Here is a 20,962-nt window from a genome sequence, read left to right as displayed (position 1 = left end):
ACATGCTTTGAGGAAAAAGATCAGTTGTCTCCTTGCTTGGAGGCATAAGTTAAATGGATTGAATCAAAGATGGATTCCCCAATAACCTACTCGAAGCAGCCAACCGATGTTCTGTAACAGACAGAAGTAACTGTGATTGAGTGGAGCTGGCTATTTTTGAGGTATGGCCTCCTGAGGGGAGAGTGCTGTCCTCTGGAGCAAGTTGCCCTCGTAATGTTTTGTCTGATGGTCTGTCTTCTCAGGGTATTGAGGGCGCTCCATGCTGCCCTAAATGCATTTTGCTGCAGGGGAACATTCGGGGCTGTTTGACGAAGATTGTGAGAAATCAATCTCCAAGTTTGCTGATGCTTCTGGCAGAAGTGACGAGATAATGTAGACTGTCTCTATATAGTTATCAAGTGCATTATCTTTTTTTTGTGTTGCCTAAATCCACGTTTCTCTTGTTTGAACTTTATAATAACGCGCCAATGTTTCGGCAGATACCTGGATAATGCCTACAATCATATATTTAATTGATGTTATATACAATCAGAATCATTTCATAATAATAAATATATCTCTAAGGTTTAATAATCGGTTTCAGAGCTCAAAATGGTTTTAATGTCAGCAATGATGTGGAAAAACCCCTCTCCCACTCCGGCCTCCCTCTACCTGCTCCCTCCTCCAGCTCACCTGTGGGAAATCCTTTCCCCCATGAACAAAGAAGCTGGCTGGCCTCATGCAACTCCTGAGAACCAATCGTTTGAGTAAAATAATCAGTACGTGTTCCTTTCCTTTGTATTGTATGTTCATAGCAGCTCCAGTAGTTTACCTCCCTATTTTCTGTACCGTTTAGATTGGTTACTTTATTTCTACATTACATATAATAATGTAGAAAGATAACTGCTTTGCTGGAGTATCATTTGAAGTATGAATGTTATGTTTGAACTAACTAAGATGTGTTGTACTTTCCTACCAGATCAACCAGACAACAATTAAGACAAACAAGAATCAACAAATTACAATGAAACAATGATCTGGAACTCCTGCCTCCATGTGCTCATCTTTAAATCCACTGCGTTGACTGTTTAGTCCTTGAACCAACCACCCTCACCACCCTCCATATTCTTCAAAGGATGTAGATTCAAAACAATTGATAAGCTCAAACTCTCTGCAGCAGTTTTTCTCAGCAACATCTTTGACCTCCTTCATCTCCCTCACAGCTCATCAGTACTGACAGCATCTTCACTGACTCATGGAGCACAGTGAGAGTGAAGGCTGAAAGGATATCTCACATGAGAGCGGTTGGACTTCAGAGTCACACATTTACTTTCTCTGCTTTTTGTTGGTCTTTAAAATACTCAGCCATTTAGAAAGAAATATAAAATAATGTAAATGTCTTTGAACTCTTAGTACTAAACTCTGGAATTAGAAATAATATAAATGTTAAATAAATAGAAATCCACATGAACTACAGCCAGTGATCTGACCTGAGAGACTCCAGTTTACAGTTTGGACTCTTTAGTCCAGAACTCAGCATCTCCACTCCTGAATCCTGCAGCTTGTTGGCACTCAGGTCCAGCTTTCTCAGGTGGGAGGGGGTCGCACTTCAGAGCGAGGCCACGACTTCACAGTCAGAGTCTGAGATTCCACAGTTAGGAAATCTGCAAATGACACATATATTAACAGCATGTTATTATAAAACAAGGGGAAACATTACTTTACTTCATGCATTTGTTGAAAAAACATTTTGAATATAATGTTTTGAATAACTCTGATGTTAGTAATTAATATTTATTGAGTTTGCTGTAAGCCTTTTCAGTGTGATCTGATCCCATGTTTGTCCCGTCGGACCTACCTTCTGCTGTCAGTGAACAGAAATTAAACAAATCGACAATATAAGAGATGTACATAATGAAATGTTAATATATTTGGATGTGCATGACACTGAATGCATCATGTGTTGGCTTCTCAAAGCGTCTAAGAATGTATAATGCACACAAACATATAGAACAAACCAATAAGTTTACATTATTTTCAACAAAGCACCATGAAAAAGATGTTATCTGTGTATCAGCGTTAAAACACAATCTGACCTCTGTTCTTGGTGGGATTATGTAGGTCTTGTTTAAAAAGAGTCAACATAAATCAGATATTACTCTGTCTGATTGAACTATTAAGAAACTGCAGTAATGTAATAATAACTTTACTGCATTCACTGATATCTGTGAAATACTGCTGTATGTTGTGATCACATGTTGCTGTGATAAATCATAGGTCCTTCAGAAAAAGGAAGAAAATAAAAAACTGAAACATTTTTAATTATTAGAATAATTACATTTATCTTTCACAGTATTTGAAACAGCAAAAAGTTGAATAGTGTTTATTCGAAAACTAAACTTAATATCTACATTAGTTTATAAAGTTAATCACATCTGGACTCACACAGCCTCGCTGCAGTTCATCAAATCTGGAATCACTCTCTGTCGTCCCTCCTCTGATGTTCCGTACTTCTCGTGGTCCAACTCATCCAGAACCTCCTCTGACATCTGCAGCATGTAGGCCAGAGAAGACAAGTAGATCTGTGATGTGTCCTCTGACTTCAGTGCATCTGTGATCTCCTGATGGACTGAGTGGTCCTTCATCTCTGTCAGACAGTGGAAGATGTTGATGCTCCTGTCAAGAGAGATTTCATCACTGTGCATCTCCTTCAGGTTGTTGATGGCTCTCTGGATGGTTTCTGGATGGTTGTCTGTGCGACCCAGCAGGCCTCCTAACAGTCTCTGGTTGGACTCCAAAGAGAGGCCGTGGAGAAAGCGGACAAACAGGTCCAAGTGGCCATTTTCACTTCTGAGGGATTTCTTCATGGCTCCCTCCAGGAAGACATCCAGGGATGGGTAATCCTGATCACTGTTATACCTGTTGCTATAGTCTCCCTGCAGGAAGTCCTTCAGTACCTCTGTGTTCCTGTTGGTGTAACAGTGCAGCATGTAGACTGCAGCCAGGAACTCCTGAATGCTCAGATGAACAAAGCAGTAGACTGTTTGCTTGAAGATCACACTCTCTCTTTTGAAGATCTGTGTACAAACTCCTGAGTGCACCAAGGCCTCAGTGACATCAAGACCACAGCGCTCCAGGTCTTCTTGGTAGAACATGATGTCTCCTTTCTCCAGATGTTCAAACGCCAGCCTCCCCAGCTTCAGAAGAACCTCCCTGTCAGCCTTCGTCAGCTGCTGTGGACTCGTCTCATGTCCCGCACCATACTTCTGCTTCTTCCTCTTTGTCAGGACCAGCAGGAAGTGTGAGTACATGTCAGTGAGGGGTCTTGGGCAGCTCTCCTCGCTGGTCTGTAGTCCACATGTGGTCCAGAACTGCAGCAGTGATCCAGCAGAAGACTGGGATCAGACACATGATGTGGAGGCTCCTGGAGCTCTTGATGTGAGAGATGATTCTGCTGGACAGGTCTTCATCACTCGATCCTCCTCCTGAAGTACTCTCCTCCTTCTGGGCGTCAGTGAAGCCTCGTACTTCTGTACCCCACCCACACTACCCACCACCCGGTCCACACACTCAGGAGGGATCTGATTGGACGCTGCAGGTCGGGAAGTTATCCAGACGAGAGCCGAGGGAAGCCGCTTCCCCCTGATGAGGTTGTGTCAGCAGCACGTTGACTGAGGACTGCTGAGAGACATCAGACACAACCTCATTGTTTCTGAAGTCCAGAGAAAGTCTGCTTTCATCCAGGCCGTCAAAGATGAGCAGCACTTGCAGACAGCCAGCTGCTCTGCTGTGGACCTTCTGTAAGGTCGGATGGAAAACATGGAGCAGCCTGAGAAGACTGTACTGCTCACCTTTGATCAGGTTCAGCTCCCTGAAGGAGAGTGGGATCACCAAGACTGACATCTTGATTTTCCAAAACCCTCGGCCCAGTCCAGAGTGAACTTCTGCACTGAGAAGGTTTTTCCAACTCCACAGCGACTCCGTTGGTCAGGACCGCTCTGATGAGAGGTTGGTCAGGTAAGGCTTTAAAGATGTCCTGGCACTTGATTGGAGTTTCATGGAGGGGGCTTCTTCTGGGAAGCTGTCTCCAGCTGCCTCACCTCATGTTGGGGTATTAACCTCTTCACTCAGGCCTTGTGTGATGTAGAGCTCAGTGAAGATCCTGTTCAGGAGGGTTTCACTTGTATCAGTTCCTTCAGTCACATGTTCACATCTCCTCCTCAGACTGATCCGATGTTCATCTAAAACCTCCTGCAGACCACTATCTGCTGAAGGAGAAGGAAACGTGTGAGTAATACAAATAAAACAAATAAATAAAAGGGTTCAGAATGAATGTCTTTGCTGTAACAAATGAACCAGGAAGAATCCTGTTTTCAGACATGAAGACCCCAGCAAGACAGATATTTAGACTTACTTTGTACAGTGCTGGTCTCACTGTCTCTCTGCACTCCAGCTCTTGTTCTGATGTTTCCTCGTCCCTCTGTTGAGATGAACACATCCTTATAGCGCAGGTATATGTACATAATAAAAACATCTTCCTGTCTGGATTCATAACATAATTCAAAGTTGGACACAGCAAGTTCATCATATATAGCAACTCACACGTCATCAAAATTAGGGCTGGGCGATATGGCCTAAAAATAATATTGCAATATTTTTAACCTGTATCGCGATACACAATATAAATTGAGATATTTAGAAATCCCGTTCCATACCCAACACACCAGTATGAGGATTGTTACATTAAGACATTAAGGGCTATTCATGATCATTTGCATCTCGTCTTCATCTATTGTACATCGTGGATCACGTCGGAACTTTCAAAACACCAAACACAGTAGCCACTCAAATACTCGCTCAGTCTGGTCCACAAAGCCCTGCTCCTCCTCGGGAATAATGCTGAACCAGACGGGCTCGGAGGTAAAGACGGGTGAGGGTGTTTGCGGACGCAAAGGACAGCCATAGACTGTAGAGCAGCGGTTTTCAAAGTGTGAGGCGCGCCTCCCCTGGGGGGCGCCAGAGAGCTTCAGGGGAGGCGCAGCGTGAGACAAAAAATAACGAGAAAAGATGAGAAAAGTGACACTTGCCCACTGTTGGCTGTCTGTGGAGACCGAGTTTCCCCACCTCACCTCGCCAAAAAGGCTGTAAAAGTGCTCATTCCCTTTCATCTCCACCCACCTGTGTGAGTGCGGGTTTTCCGCATGGACTTTGAATCAAAATCAAGTGCCGAGTATGATCTGCGTTGATTCCTGTGTGCATCAAAGACGCAGACTCATTGTTCCCACTAAAGTAGGGTGAGTGTAATAAGGAGGCAAAATTGACTTTCAGTGTGTTGCCGGGAACATATAATGATTTAATCCACGATGTTGAAAATGTTAAAAATGTTTTAAAAACATGTGTTGAGAACACGGCGTGCGAAAATATACGGGTCGTGCTGCAGCTAGATTTGCCTGTCCTCTGTAAGAAGGTGCCGGCGACTGACATGCAAGGAAGAACGGCTGTCCACAGGCTGTTCCAACTTTAACAACTTTATTAACTTCCAGGGTAGTGAATTGAACATGCTATTGTAATTGGGTGTGTGGTATATTTTCGTGCACGGACACGCATGTTCCACAACACACAAACTGAACAACACTCAATTGTCCGATCGCTACCAGTGTCCTTGCGATCTTGTTTTAACAACAAAGTGCACATTACTGATGCAATATGGTTGAGACCATTCGGGCTTATTCTAGAGGGGTGCAAGGAATAGTCCAAGTAGTGGGGGAGTTGTATACAATATGTTTAAAACATAAAGATAAAAAGGTTTAAAAAAGTTATTGTTTAATGTTTTAAGGAGGTGACGCTACTCAGCCAATCAAATCGGTGCAGTCAGTGAGTCAGCACGATAGATTCAAACACACACACAGAGACGAGACAAGAGGAGAGAAACAGTCTTCATTTTCTCTCACTGGACCTCTTGTGAATGAAATTGAATACCTCTGCATTATAGCAACAACAACAATGATAATAATAATAATAATAGCAATAATAATTGGGAGGGGGGGCGCGGCTGTTTCTTATGTTCTCTGAGGGGAGGCTCACCTTCCCACACTTTGAAAACCCCTGCTGTAGAGGACAGCCCGCTAGGGGAAGCAGTGAGGTCTGTTGTGTGTACCATACAGAGTCTATGGTTCATACACATACATTAAAAACACTGAATTAATATGAGGTACTGTAAAGCTTGGCTGCTGATGTTTTCCTTTACTGATTCAACGTCAGCACGTCAGCACGTCAGCACGTCAGCACGTCAGTGACGATTTTCATTTCAAACCTTTATTTATCCAGGTTGTATCCCATTGAGATCATTGACCTCTTTTTCAAGGGAGACCTGCTCAAGTAGGTTCCACATGAAACATTAAAAACATAAACAGAACAACAAAAGGACATCATACATTAGCATTACAGGGATTACAATTTACATAACTATCCACATGCACAGGTACCAACAGCTTCCGATTGAGTAGCATCCAACCGAGCTTTAAAAACATTGAGTGGCACCAGATTGCTCAGTTTCCATTTTAATTGCAGACTATTCCAGGACAGTGGAGCTGCGCATCTAAATGCTATCTTCCCTAAGACAGTCCAAGCAGTTGGCACATTTAATAAAACCACAGCATGCGATCTCAGGCAGTAGCCACTTACAATTCGCCGTGAGATCAGGGAGCAGATGTAGGATGGAAGTTTCCCTAACATGGCTTTATATATAAAAATGTACCAGTGACTGAGCCTCCGTGCAGTTAGTGAAGGCAGACCAGCCCTTGCATACAGGGTACAGTGATGGGTTAATGCTTTACAGTTTGTCACAAATCTCAGTGCACTGTGATACGCAGCATCTAACTTGACCAGGCAATTGGCAGGTGCATTCATATAAATCAAATCACCATAGTCCAGCACAGGTAAAAAGGTCACAGTGACTAGCCTTTTCCTGGCCTCGAGCGAGAAACAGGACTTGTTCCTGTAGAAGAAACCTAGTCTAACCCTCAGTTTTTTAAGCAGGTTATTGACATGACATTTAAAAGTGAGACAATCATCAAGCCAGATACCAAGGTATTTGTAACAGGCAACCACTTCAAGTTTTATTCCTTGCGTAGTTAAAATATCTAAAACAGGCTCTGGTGTCTTTTTAGCTTTTGAAAAGAGCATTACCTTAGTTTTATCCACATTTAAAAGAAGCTTAAGCACTGAGAGCTGAGTCTGAATAATGTTAAAAGCAGCTTGCAATTCAACACCAGCCTCCTTAATGGAGGGACCTGCACAGTACATAACGGTATCGTCCGCATAAAAATGTAAGGTTGCTCCATCGACATTTTCACCTAAACTATTGATGTAGATGGAGAATAAAAGTGGACCTAAAACAGAACCTTGAGGAACACCATTAGTAATGTTTAACCACTCAGAAGACAGCCCATCAAAAATGAACACATTGGGACCTTTCAGAGAGGTAGTTCACAAACCACCCCACTGCATGGCTGGATATGCCAATACTGAGTAGCCTCTGCTTTAAGATGCAATGATCGACGGTATCAAACGCTTTGGAAAGGTCAATAAATAGAGCTGCACAACTCTGATTTTTATCTAAAATACTCGCCACATCATTCACCACTTTCATTGTGGCAGTGATGGTGCTATGTTGCTTTCTGAAGCCTGACTGATGTTTAGACAGGATGTCATTTGTACATAAAAACACCTTTACCTGCTCACTCACTAGGCGTTCAAGAACCTTAGCCAGAACTGATAATTTCGAGATGGGCCTATAATTATTTAAAACAGTTGCCTCCCCTCCTTTCAGCAAAGGCAGGACATACGCTGACTTCCACAATTTTGGAATTGTGTTTGTGCTGAGGGAGAGGTTAAAAAGAGAAGTGAGAGGTGGAGCAATAAAATCTGCTGCTATCTTTAAAAAGAAAGGTTCCACGTTGTCCGGGCCAGCCGGTTTCTTAGGATCTAACTTGGTTAAAGCTTCACGAACAACATCAACAGTAAAAGGAGTAAAACTAAAAGTGTTTTCCAGACCACATTGTTCAGAGTCACAGACTGTGGTGTTCACAGAAGCAGAGTTTGTCACAGAATCAAACAGAGAGCCACAGGACACAAAATGCTCATTAAAGCAATTTAACATAGTAGCCCTGTCCGATATAGAGCCAGATGCTGTGGTAATGCACGGAGGTAGCTCATTACGGATATCACCGGTGGATATCGATTTTATGGCTTTCCAAAATTTTCCAGGATTATTCAGGTTCTTTGTGGTAACTGACAGATAATACTTAGACTTAGCACTTTTTATTTGTGATGTGAAGCTATTTCTTAGCTGCCTAAAACGCAGCCATTCTACCTCTGAGCCAGATTTCCTAGCCTTTGCCCAGGCCTTGTTTCTCTCATGTAGGAGACTGGACAGTTCAGCAGAAAACCAAGGATTGTCTCGTCCCTTCACTCTAAAACTACGTAGGGGTGCATGTCTATCTATAATTTCCATAAAACCAAGATAAAAATAAGACCATGCAGTTTCAACATCAGCACACAGATCGATTTTACCCCAATCAAAATCAAACAGATCATGAACAAAACCCTGCTCCACAAAATGTTTTTTGTCTCTCTTACTGATAATGCGAGGTTTAACCTTTTGGACTTTTGTGTCCCTAATTGTGGCTACAACACAGTGATCACTCAGATCATTTGCAAATACTCCCACAGATAAGTATTTATGGGGAGCATTAGTTAAAATGAGATCAATTAAGGAGGATTTATTTGGGGACTTAATGTTAGGGCGAGTAGGACTGTCTATAATCTGAGTAACATTCAGAGAGATACAAAGGTTTTTAAAATCCTCTGACACAGAAGTTAACCAGTCCCAATTAAAATCACCAAGCAGCACTATTTCCTTGTAGTCAAGTTGAGATAAAAGTTTTGCCAATGAAGATAAAGAGTCCTTGACAGCTGAGGGGGGTCTGTAGCAGCCCACCACCTGTTGACCCTTTGCTACTTCAATATTTAAGGCTAAAAATTCTAGTTGTTTACTAATAGATTTGGAAACCATCTTGGTTACACAAAACTTATTTTTCACATAAATGGCAACGCCACCACCTTTTTAGGACGGTCGGTACGATATACACTATAACCATTTAAGTAGATGTCAGAGGCCAAAATAGATTTATCTAGCCACGTTTCTGATAAGACAATGATATCAGCATCAGTCGAGCTCGCCCAAATGCGGACAAAATCTAACTTAGGTAACAGACTGCGCACATTTAAGTGAATGAATCCCAACCCAGATCTAGAAATAAAATCAGCAGGAGTAGCTATCTGACTACTACTGCTACTGGGCGGTCCAGGGTTTAGTTGTACATTCCCTGATAGTAATAATAGCAAAAAAACCAAGCACCTTTTCCTTTTAACCGACACACATACATTGTCATCTGCTTTAAAGTCACCAGCAAACTCCGCAAAAGTGAGATTAGAGCTCAAGAAGCAGTCCTGAAGAACCATCATAGCAGGCAAGTGAGAAAGACAAACATTTGTCGAACTGAATGTCTGTGACAAGGCAACCAGTAATTGTTTGTGTAAGACATCCGAACCTTTACAGGGGATGTCCACTGCGGGCGGTAGAACAGACCTGAACCCAGTCGACTTCTCCGGATGACGAGAGAACTTCTCATAGTCCAAAATAGCTAACAGGCATAGCAGAATCACAATAGGGGCCATTTTCCCGGACCAGCACAGCATCCGGATAGGCGCGCAAGCAGGCCCGAAACGTGGAGGCGCTCCGGTATCTCCGCGATGACCCCGGTGCAAAACCTCCTCAGCACAGCAGGATAGGCGAAGCAGGCCCAGCTCGAGGCGTAGAGGCGCTCCGGTCTCTCCGCGATGTCCCCGGTGAAGATCCTCTCAGTACAGCAGTACAGGATAGGCGAAGCAGGTCCAGCCCGAAACGTAGAGGCGCTCCGGTCTCTCCGCGATATCCCCGTGGTAAAACCTCCTCGGCACCGTAGAGCACGACAGGTGGAGCAGGTGGATACAGGCCTCCGCTACAGCAGGTGTAAAGCAGGCCGCAGCCCGAGCGCGAAGCCGCTCCGGTCTCTCCGTTACGTTAAAAGAAACGTGTGTGTGTTTGTGTATATAATAATATTTATATAAATAAATGTGGATAAGTGGAGCTGCAGAACTCTGGATGTGATTCTCTCTGAAAGTGTGATATACGATGTTCATGAACTCATGTGAAACTCCGCCTCGGACATGTTGCGGTCTCATGAACCCCCGTCAGCTGGTCTCTGATCAGTGTCCCAGTGCAAAGTACGATAGTAGCAGAATCTCAACACTGACAGGTTTGTGCGTCAGAGCGTCACACAAATATCTCGATCAAGTTGACATTTTCAAGTTGCGGCTATACACGGGTACAGGGCCGGCTCGTGGCATAGGCAGTATAGGCAAATCCACCCGCAAATAAGGTGGGAAGAAAAGAAGAATTTCAAAATGTTGTCTCCATCCTCGGCTCTGTGTGCGTGTGGCACAGCACATTTTGTGTGAGCGAGCGAGACAGAGAGAGGGCACTGGCTACAGGGATTGTTGTTAGCATCCATAGACTGGATATCCAGGGGTGCACATCACTTTTTTAGTGAGTGACTCAGATGAGTACCAGGAGACAGCGTTTGGTACTCACCCCACACGGAGCGTGGTTTTAATAAGTGCAGTCTTCCTCACTATCCTCCTCAGTGTCTCCTTCACTGTCCTCTAGTTCCTCTTCTTGCATGGTAGATGATGAAGATGCTGCAGATGCACCTCCCTGTCCCTGTTTAAGCCTCAGATTTGCATTCTCCCAAACTTGTTGGCAAAACTGTGAGTCCTTGCATTTCCTGAGGCCAAGTTGAAGGATCAACGACTAAGAAATGAGCACATGACTTGAAGTCATATCTGATTTCAGATGTGGGAAGTAACTAAGTACACTTATTCAAGTACTGTACTTTGGGTACAATTTTGAGATACTTGTACTTTATTTGAGTATTTCTATTTTATGCTACTTTGTACTTCTACTCCACCACATTTATGTAATACCTTTAGTTACTTGACAGATCTGGATTAATGATGTGAAATATAATCAAGTCTTAAATCAGACTTTAGTTACACCTGGAGTAAATTCACAACTCGGAAGCTGCACAGCATCGAACCGCAAGACCCTGCAGCGCATCGTGAACACAGCTGAGAGGATCATTGATGCCTCACTCCCATCCCTCCTGGACATCTACAACACCCTCCTCACCCGCAAAGCACTCAGCATTGCTGGTGACCCCACCCATCCCTCCACCTGCCTCTTCACCCTCCTTCCTTCAGGGAGGATGCTCCGCAGCCTGAGGTCGAGCACCACCCGACTAAAACACGTTTCTTCCCACCAGGCTGTCAGGAGGCTGAACTCTCTCCCCTCCCTCCCCTCTCCCCCCTCTCCCCCCTCTCCCCCCTGCCCCCACTGGACTATAACTCCCACACACACAGACACTCAAATCCAGCACCAGACACTTTCTTTTTTACACTGCTATGGACAATGTTGCACTAATGTACATTTCCCAAAGATATTGAAGTGACTGTTATCTTGTATATATTGATTGTTGGGTTTTTATTTAGGTCTTAATGTGTGCATATGTATAAATGTGTCTTTTGATTGTGTATATATATATATATATATATATATATATAGGTATATACATATTTGCATACATATTTTTATATATTTGTTTTTATATTCGGGATTGTGGGAAACGGTATTTCGATCTCTCTGTACACACAAACTGGGTCAAACATAAAGTTGAGTTTGAGTTCACAGGAGAAACAGACTCTCACTTTGTTTCTGAGGGTCCAGGTTGATCCCTGAAGTCCAGAAGTCTGTCTGTAGACCGGTCACTCTTCAGAGACAGACAGCTGGGGACTGGAGACTCTGCTCTCCGTCTGCAGAAACAGAAAATGTTTTACACACATCATTGGATTTTGAAAAGAGCAGCTGAACCTGATTAAAGATTTTTGGACTTGCTCTGAACTTTCTGTTTTTGAGTCATGCTTGCAGGTTTCAGTCTTTACAATTCATTTGTGAGGATCAATAGTTTGACATGTTTGTATTTTATTCACTTAACTTAACACAAAGTCCTACATTCCGAGTGTGATTTCACTAAAGTAGTTTATTTTCTGTCGCTGATGAAGCCAAGGAACCAAGGAAGAAGATCTTCTTTACTGTACTCTACTGTGTTTCTTTACTGTATGCTTCTCCCTGAGTGTTTAGATAGTTTACATCAGTCTCAGTGATCTCAAACTTATTGGACACCATTAAAACCCTTTAACTGCCGGACCAAGAAAAAAGCTATGGAAAGATTATTTGTTTGCATTTTTCTATCAAATGGGCCACAAACTATTTTAATTTTTTTTACTGACCACACAGTTTTATTTTTATGAGCCTCTACCAACTGGTCAAGCTGGCCTTTTATGGTAAAAGTGCATTTTCAACAATCATCATATACAGTACAGTATTTGTATGCATCAAACTCAAATAAAACACAAACTGAAATACATTTGTTTCTTGTATGGAAAATGAGCAATATATACAACCAGATATATTCATAAAAGATAATAAATTATAATTGTAAAAAAAAAGAAATGGAAAAAAGTAATGTTAAAGGTTTTTCATAATAAAAGAAAGACTTGCTCATCTTACTGTATATGCTGAATTGGCCTAATAAGAAACCACTGGCTTAACAGCAAATGTCTACATCCTGTGTTGGCCTAACTTGCTCATCTGTGTGCAACTTTGGGCTGAATGCCATGCATGAAAGGTGCTATATCAATTATTATCACTCTTTCACTCTGAGACCCATAAGGCAGTACTAGATTTAGTAATATTACCATGAATCTAGCCATTTATTTACCATCTTTTATTGGAAAACATCTCTGAAACTCTGTAAAAAGTAATATTGCTAGTTTACCATAAAAAGCTAATTTGACCGGTTGGTTGAGCATATTTTCCAAAAAATAATTACACCCTTGTTAAAACTTTTTTTGTGCATCAAGTTATCTAAATATGTTCAGTAAGTGCTCTGACACTAAAATATGTCAAAATTGATATGGTTACCTTACAAAGGTTGACCAAAAAGAGTGATTTCTTCAGCAGTGATTTTTAGCATGCCAACTTCCTCAGTGGAAGCTAGCTGAAGGGCTTTCTGTTCAAACCACAATGACATCTAGAGGTTGTTTTGTGCATAACATGTCAACCAGAAGGTAGAGCTGGCTGAATCAGATGGAGTTACACTTCTTTTTTTTTTTTTCAACAAGATATGAAGACACAAAATGTGCTCTACCAAATGGTGGCGCTGGCAGTTAAAGGGTTAACAACATCCTGCCCACCAAGTTCTTACTCTTGTTATTTTCCATCTGAAAAAAATCTATTCAAAAAGATGTTTCTGACCCACGCCACGAGGGTTTAACTTTCTTCTTCTTTGTTTCTGTACTGCGCTCATGTAGTTACGAAATAACAGTTTAGATGATCAGATAACATAAACACTGAATCCTCTTCAGGTCAGTTCACAGGAGAAACAGACTCTCACTTTGTTTCTGAAGGTCCAGGTCGATCCCTGAAGTCCAGAAATGTGCCTTTAGACCCGTCACTCTTCAGAGACAGAGAGCTGGGGACGGAAGATGTGTCCTCCTTCTCATCTTTTGAATCACTCATCTTCTCCAGTCTGACAGATACACCAGTAACACTGCAGACACACACACACACCACACACACACACACACACACACACACACACACACACACACACACACACACACACACACACACACACACACACACACACACACACACACACACACACACACACACACACACACACACACCACACACACACACACACACACACACACACACACACACACACACACACACACACACACACACACACACACACACACACACACACACACACACACACACACACACACACACACACACACACACACACACACACTTCAATTGAATAAAAAACATCATAATGACAAACCTTGGTTTCAATACAACACATGAGTCAGACTTCTCACAGGTTGCTCATGTAACTATCATAGGAGGCTGTGGCTCAGTGAGGGAGTGCGCTGAACTTCTGATTACTGCAGTCAGCATGTTGTGGGTTTGCCCACATACTGTCACTTTGGATAAAAGCAGAGATTGCAAAAGTACACACACCTTTACTCAAGTGGAAGTACAGATACTCGTGTTTAAAAATACTCTGGTAAAAGTAGAAGTACTGACTAAACTTCTTTACTCCCCGTTAGTATATGTTGGTAGTGCGTGAGGCCATATGTACAGATATGTACATGGGACATGAAAACAGTGCATCTCATATTGACAAAAATAAACCTCGCTAACCGAGTTTTCCAAATCACTCTAAAAATAAGCCGTTGTGATACACGTGTAGACAACATCTGCAGAATCATAAATGATCATTACATTGGGGTCATTAAACCATTATTTCGCTAAGATAAAAAACATTAAAGTTTTGGATTTTAGTGTAATTCACAAATGTTCCACCAGATGGTGCCACACACACCCAGGGGGAAAAGATGATATATTAACCCAGTAATAAGTGGGCAAAATATGGGTACATTAGTGTTTAAAGTCGGGGGAACTGTTTTAATTCAGGACCACGGTGAAAAGATAACACATTTACCCAGAAATAATTGTCTGAATCATGGGTATATTAGTGTTTAAAGCCGTGGGAAATGTTTTAATTCAACAGGAGAGGGTAATTCAATTGTTACCCAGGGAACAGGGCTGCAAACATGGCTACATGAGTGTTAAAATGCTGTCAAACTGTTTTAATTCAGTCACAATTGTCGTTTTTAGACGGTGTATATTGGACTCAATAAACATACAGAGTTATGGACATAAATGTGTCAGTATAGACGGGATAATGTACATATTAATAATATTTAATTAGTTAAATGTACAATGAGCTAAAAACAGCAGAATCACTGCTGTTAGTAGGGTCTCAGAGACCCATAGACCCAGAGACCCAGGGTACAGCACCTCACTACCTTACCCAGAAAACAGGGCTCTGATCAGGGCTAAAGTAATGTTGTAAACTGGTGAATCTGTTTAAATGCAGGCAGCAGAGTCACTGCTTTTAGCAGGGTCTCAGAGACCCATTGACCCAGAGACCCAGGGTACAGCACCTCACTGTCTTACCCAGAAAACAGGGCTCTGATCAGGGCTAAAGTAATGTTATAAACTGGTGAATCTGTTTAAATGCAGGCAGCAGACTCACTGCTTTTAGCAGGGTCTCAGAGACCCATAGACCCAGAGACCCAGGGTACAGTACCTCGCTGTCTTACCAGTGTGAGAAAAAGTTTTTAGAGAGTACTTGTCCATGGACAAGTGAGTTTGGCAATTTACTTGTCCGAATACATTTTTCACTTGTCCAGAATGGACAAAAATTGGGGCCACTGGAATCTTCTTCTTCGCCATCGTATTTTACATTTTCCCACGGTTTTTACGACACCGCTAACGTAAGTGAGCGGTAAGATTTGACTGCATCACACATAGGGTTGGGTATCGTTTGGATTTGAACGATTACGGTTCTGCTTTTCGATTCCGGTTATTTTCGGTTCTCGATTCCGGTTCTTTGAGAGGGTAAAAATAAGTCCCATGACAAACTGGGAGAAAAATATATTTATGAAAACATTAAGTCAAATCTGTATTCCTATTTACAAATCACTTCATACTGTTGAATTTCGTTACGGTTATTGAATAAAATTATATAAAAATAATCTCTGCATTGTTTAGTTAGTTCTAAGTGGTGCAGTTTGAGAATGTACAATTGGCCCAGTCTCCTCTGATGTTACACTGCAACCTGCCTGTGAGACAGAGTCCAACCACACATGTCCAACACATAGGCCTAATAATAATGATACATTATATTTATAGCCTATAGGCCTAGCGCTTTTCTACAACTCAAAGACGCTTGCATGCTTACACATGTTCTGCAATACACATGCTGCAGCTGCTCACTGTTTGCAAAAGTAAATAAATAGTATTTTCATTTCAATAATGTACTTTCTATACCCTGCTTCATAAACAATACTGACATCCCTGTGCTCCTCGAGTCTGGGGGTCCGGGGATGTGAGGACAGCGCGAGGACACAGACAGGGAGGCTGCTTTACTTCATAAAGGAAATGGCGTCAATATTAACAACATAGGAGCTAAAACGCTTAATAACCTTCATTACGTGTTAGAGAAAGAACATAAGAAAGTTTGACAAATATGAGGCTGTTAAACGGGCAGCGGGTCCGCTGTGAGTAGAAAGAGAGAGAGAGAGACACTGAACTGCACCGTGCAGCGATCAGATGATCCGGAGCATAGAGAGAGAGAGCTGCGGTCCGCGGGGCTCCGCCTCCTGTCCTCACAACTCTTATTAATCACGGTACCGGACAATTGTTATTTGTTCCTACTCGGAACCGAGTTTTGCTTCCCAACCCTGCCACTGTGCTACACTTCCCGCCCCCCCCCCCGCCCCCGTCTAACAGTACAGAAAGCGGCGAGATGCATTTCCTTAGGAATCGACAAGCAGAACCGAAACTAACATTTCTAAACGAACAATGGCGGACACGGACAATTTGCGAACGAGTTCTGCCTTTTGAAAACTGAATTTATCTATAATTTGTTAATAAATGAGGGCGAAAAACGTCACTTGTCCACCGGACAAGTCAATTGAAAGATCTACTTGTCCGATATTGTAAATAACACGTCCCGGACGGTGGGACGTGTGCTTTTTCGCACACTGCTTACCCAGAAAACAGGGCTCTGATCAGGGCTAAAGTAATGTTATAAACTGGTGAATCTGTTTAAATGCAGGCAGCAGAGTCACTGCTTTTAGCAGGGTCTCAGAGACCCATTGACCCAGAGACCCAGGGTACAGCACCTCGCTGTCTTACCCAGAAAACAGGGCTCTGATCAGGGCTAAAGTAATGTTATAAACTGGTGAATCTGTTTAAATGCAGGCAGCAGACTCACTGCTTTTAGCAGGGTCTCAGAGACCCATAGACCCAGAGACCCAGGGTACAGTACCTCGCTGTCTTACCCAGAAAACAGGGCTCTGATCAGGGCTAAAGTAATGTTATAAACTGGTGAATCTGTTTAAATGCAGGAGACCTCCAGCATGAGTCCCTAACAGTGGCACTCCTCCATAACCTTGCACACCATGAGTCCCCGGGCCCCCGCAGTTAAGCACTTCCCCACGGACTAAACCCAGATATTCACACCCTCCAGAATCTCGTGCCCCTGGTAAGACTAACAAGGGGTGGATTTTGTGGTGGTCTACCGTCCGCCCTTAAGCATCCAACTGCGGACTCCTGACACTCAGACACTTTTCATATTTGTAGGTTACCAGTCCCACGCTTGTCTGGCAGTTATGCACATGGGGTTTTGTCCAAGGCAGTGTGCTTAAGTCAGGGGGCCCGGGGACTCAAGGTGCGCATGGCAGGCCGCCTATGAGCGGCCAAAATGTTTTAATTAACTCGTTATTGTCGTTTTTAGACAGTGTACATTGGACGACATAAACATACGGAGTTATGGACATAAACGTGTCAGTATAGACAGAACAATGTACATATTAATCATATTTAATTTATTAAATGTACAATAAACTAAAAACAGCAGAATCACTGCTTTAAGCAGCATATCACACGTCCAGGCAGACATACACACACCCAGGGGGGGAAAGAGAACACATTGACCCAGGAATAAGTGCTCAAAACGTGGGTAAAAGTGTGTTAAAAGGTCGGGGAACATGTTTCAAATGACAGCAGACTGCTGCTTGTTTGCAGGCTGACACAGTTCACTTGTCTCACACACACACCCAGGGGGGAAAAGTGAACACATTGACCCATGAATAAGTGTCTGAATCATGGGCACATTAGTGTTTAAAGTCGGGGGAACTGTTTTAATTCAGGACCAGGGTGAAAAGATAACACATTGACCCATGAATAAGTGTCTGAATCATGGGCACATTAGTGTTTAAAGTCGGGGGAACTGTTTTAATTCAGGACCAGGGTGAAAAGATAACACATTTACCCCGCTAAAGTGTTCAAAACATGGGTATATTAGTGCTCAAACTCGATGAAACTGTTTTAATTGCGGAGGTTTTACGTTTTGGTTCACTCGTCTCACACACCCAGAGTGTTAACAACATTTTTTACAAATTTTATAAATTAGTCTAGAGCTCCATCTATTGTAATTTGAGTGTATTACACGTCTGTCCATGGAACGCGAGTTGTGCGCCATTTGAGTGGAGTAAACTGATAGGCAGCTGGAGTAACATGTACATTGAGACGCATTGGGACATATCATCGTCACTTTCAATGTTAACCTTGTACATAGGAGGCACAATATGCTTACTCAAGTAAAAGTAAAGAAGTAAGGGCTTTGAAATGTACTTCAGTAAAAAGTACCCATAACTAGCAGCTGTTTTAAAGAGTACCTGACCTCCCTTTATATTAATAGAACAATAATGTCATTGTTAGCTAATGAATGTTTCCATGCTGAACAACGGCAACATGACAACGTTTTCATTGGTCCCTCTTCTTTAGAGAAGACCAGGAAATGATGGATACACGGATCGTGTTCAAATCAATAGGCACGCAATGACTCTAAATAATAATGATCACGCCACCAAACACACATTCAAACTAAAGGAACCAGCCTGTTTGGAAAATGTGAGAAGTAGAAAGTTCAGGTATTTGTGTTAAAAATGTAAGAAGTCAAAGTAAAAAGTCGTCAGAAAAATAATCTGAGACCTGTGTACACCTTCAGACAGCCTCCAAGTGAAGCACGCGCAGTTTACTCACAGTTTGAAAGCAGCGTGGAGAAGTCTTCAGCTGTGGAGCTGTGATCCGCTCAGGTTAAACTGTGATACGACTTCTGTGGCTATCTACCAGCGATCATGTTTAATATTAAAGACTACACACATGTATCCCTTATCAAAATGGTATTCTGCACTTTGCAGCACTTTTCCAGATAAGATGTGACTGTTTACTTGGTTAACTTTTGTTATGCATCGATACAGCGACACCAAATGACAAGGGTACTCACATACGTTGAGAACTAGAAACACAAATCACTTTTTCACACTGTTGTGAACATGTGTTATGCTTTTATCTTTGTGGTCTTTGTTCTCATATGTTTGATCTATTTCTGTGTAACTTGGTAATATTCATATTAATTCCTTGTTATTGTTGTCTTTCCATCTGTCGGTGATGATTATAACTACATAACGAAACACATGGCCTGATTTGCATATTTGAACTTAATGTGTGCACTGGAATACATTTATATGTGAAATGACCACTTATCACAACATAATGTGGACTGGCAGGCTGATAAACTAGGATATCTGATCTCGGTGGGTCTTAATGAGGCTTGATACAGACCTCAGTCAGTATACTATTTATAAGCAAATGCCTACTATAATATTTATATTATATGGCTTAAAGTATACATAAATTCGCTCACATTATAAATGATGGTTGGGTTGCATTTTTCTGAATCTTTTAACAATGTTAATGTGTGAAATTCAGCTGTGATGAATGAAGATGTCGTATTGATCCGTGGCTCACTCATAACGCGCAGGACTCGAGTGATTTTTGCTGTTGGGACTCGGGTTTGAGTCCAGCATGAACTTTTTAGTTATTTTCATTTCGATGGACACTGAATTATATTTTTGAATAGAGGATTGGATTGGATTAGTTTTGTGTCATAAAGATAAAGCAACACTTTCTCAGAATCAAGCAAAACTAAGAGTTTAAGAGAAAAAACAACCGAGTCAAGCAAAATAAATTAAAAAAATTAAACTATAAGTTGAAAACAAATCATTTGTGTAATCATGTCAACTATATGTCTTTTTTCTTTGTTTTAACATATTTTTGTTTGCAGTTCTCTTTCCTTCTTTCTCAATGATCAGACCTTTGCTCTCGCTGCAGCTCTCTCGTTTGCGCTCGTGATGTGTCGGTCGCGAACGAGCCGATTATTTTGAACGGCTCTTTGGTACGAACGAAGGGAACCGAGTCGTACTTGGTGAGAGCCGTTCTTTTTATCGTTCAATCGTTGGTCCGCACTCACTGCCTGTCAAAATCCACTCGCCTTTTAAAAAGCTTGATTTTGTTCCCCAAACGTATTCTGTGAAGACCCGCCCCTACTCTGATTGGTAGGTTTCAGCACGAGGAGTGAGATGGGGTGGGTCTTAAGGGAATACGCGAGAGAGAGAAGTCATAACAAGTGGTAGCCTAAAGCAGAGCCGGCCCGACCCATTAAGTGACATAAGCGGCCACTAAGGGCCCCCTAGCAAAAAAAAAATTAAAAAGAAAATGAATTATTTATTTTTTTATCTCAGTACACCGTTATTTATCTCAGTACACCGTCGCCGTGATAAGTATGTTTAATTAATCTTGTTAATATGCCTAGATTGCCTACTCTCAAAGTCATGTATTATATTATTGAGCCAATCATATAATACATTAACCGTGCTTTACCTGAACCTCATCATGAGAGAACGGCAGGATTGTAATTTCCCGTGTTCAGTGAATGCAACAGACGCAAGACACCAGACCAACCAGAGAGTTGAATGGAAATAAACATCTGTCTTATTGGCTGACAGGTACCTATCCTGTGAGCTGTGACAATGTTTAAAATAAACTGTCAGTCTTAGACTCAGAGTTTTTGAAGATGGACATAAGAACAATTTTTCTTAAAAAAGACGACAATTCTCAAGTGGTGGCTCACACAACAACCCCAGAGCCAGCACTTGAGCCAGGAGAAATTACAGCTACGTTGATGTTACTTTGAATTGCGGGGGTAAGCTAAACCGTTAGCAAGTAGCTATAGCTAGCCAGATATATTAAATAAACACTTTGTCATTCAAT

The 20,962-nt window shown here is 42.1% G+C and overlaps 1 protein-coding gene across 1 annotated transcript; it reads right to left on the bottom strand.

Annotated features, from left to right (window-relative positions):
- Positions 1–1,588: 1,588 nt before the first annotated feature.
- On the bottom strand, positions 1,589–3,156 carry LOC117496652 (protein NLRC3-like). The gene is made up of 2 exons (XM_034148368.1): positions 2,425–3,156; positions 1,589–1,643 (listed from the first exon to the last, which is right to left on the bottom strand). Exons 1-2 carry the CDS (start codon positions 3,132–3,134, stop codon positions 1,589–1,591), a joined length of 765 nt encoding a protein of 254 aa, XP_034004259.1. The 5' UTR covers positions 3,135–3,156.
- Positions 3,157–20,962: the final 17,806 nt, after the last annotated feature.

This window comes from Trematomus bernacchii, unplaced genomic scaffold (genome assembly GCF_902827165.1).
Source record: "Trematomus bernacchii unplaced genomic scaffold, fTreBer1.1, whole genome shotgun sequence".
NCBI classification, from domain to species: Eukaryota; Metazoa; Chordata; class Actinopteri; order Perciformes; family Nototheniidae; genus Trematomus; species Trematomus bernacchii.
The sequence above is the reverse complement of the archived record's forward strand: the minus strand, read 5'-3'. Positions and strand labels throughout refer to the sequence as shown.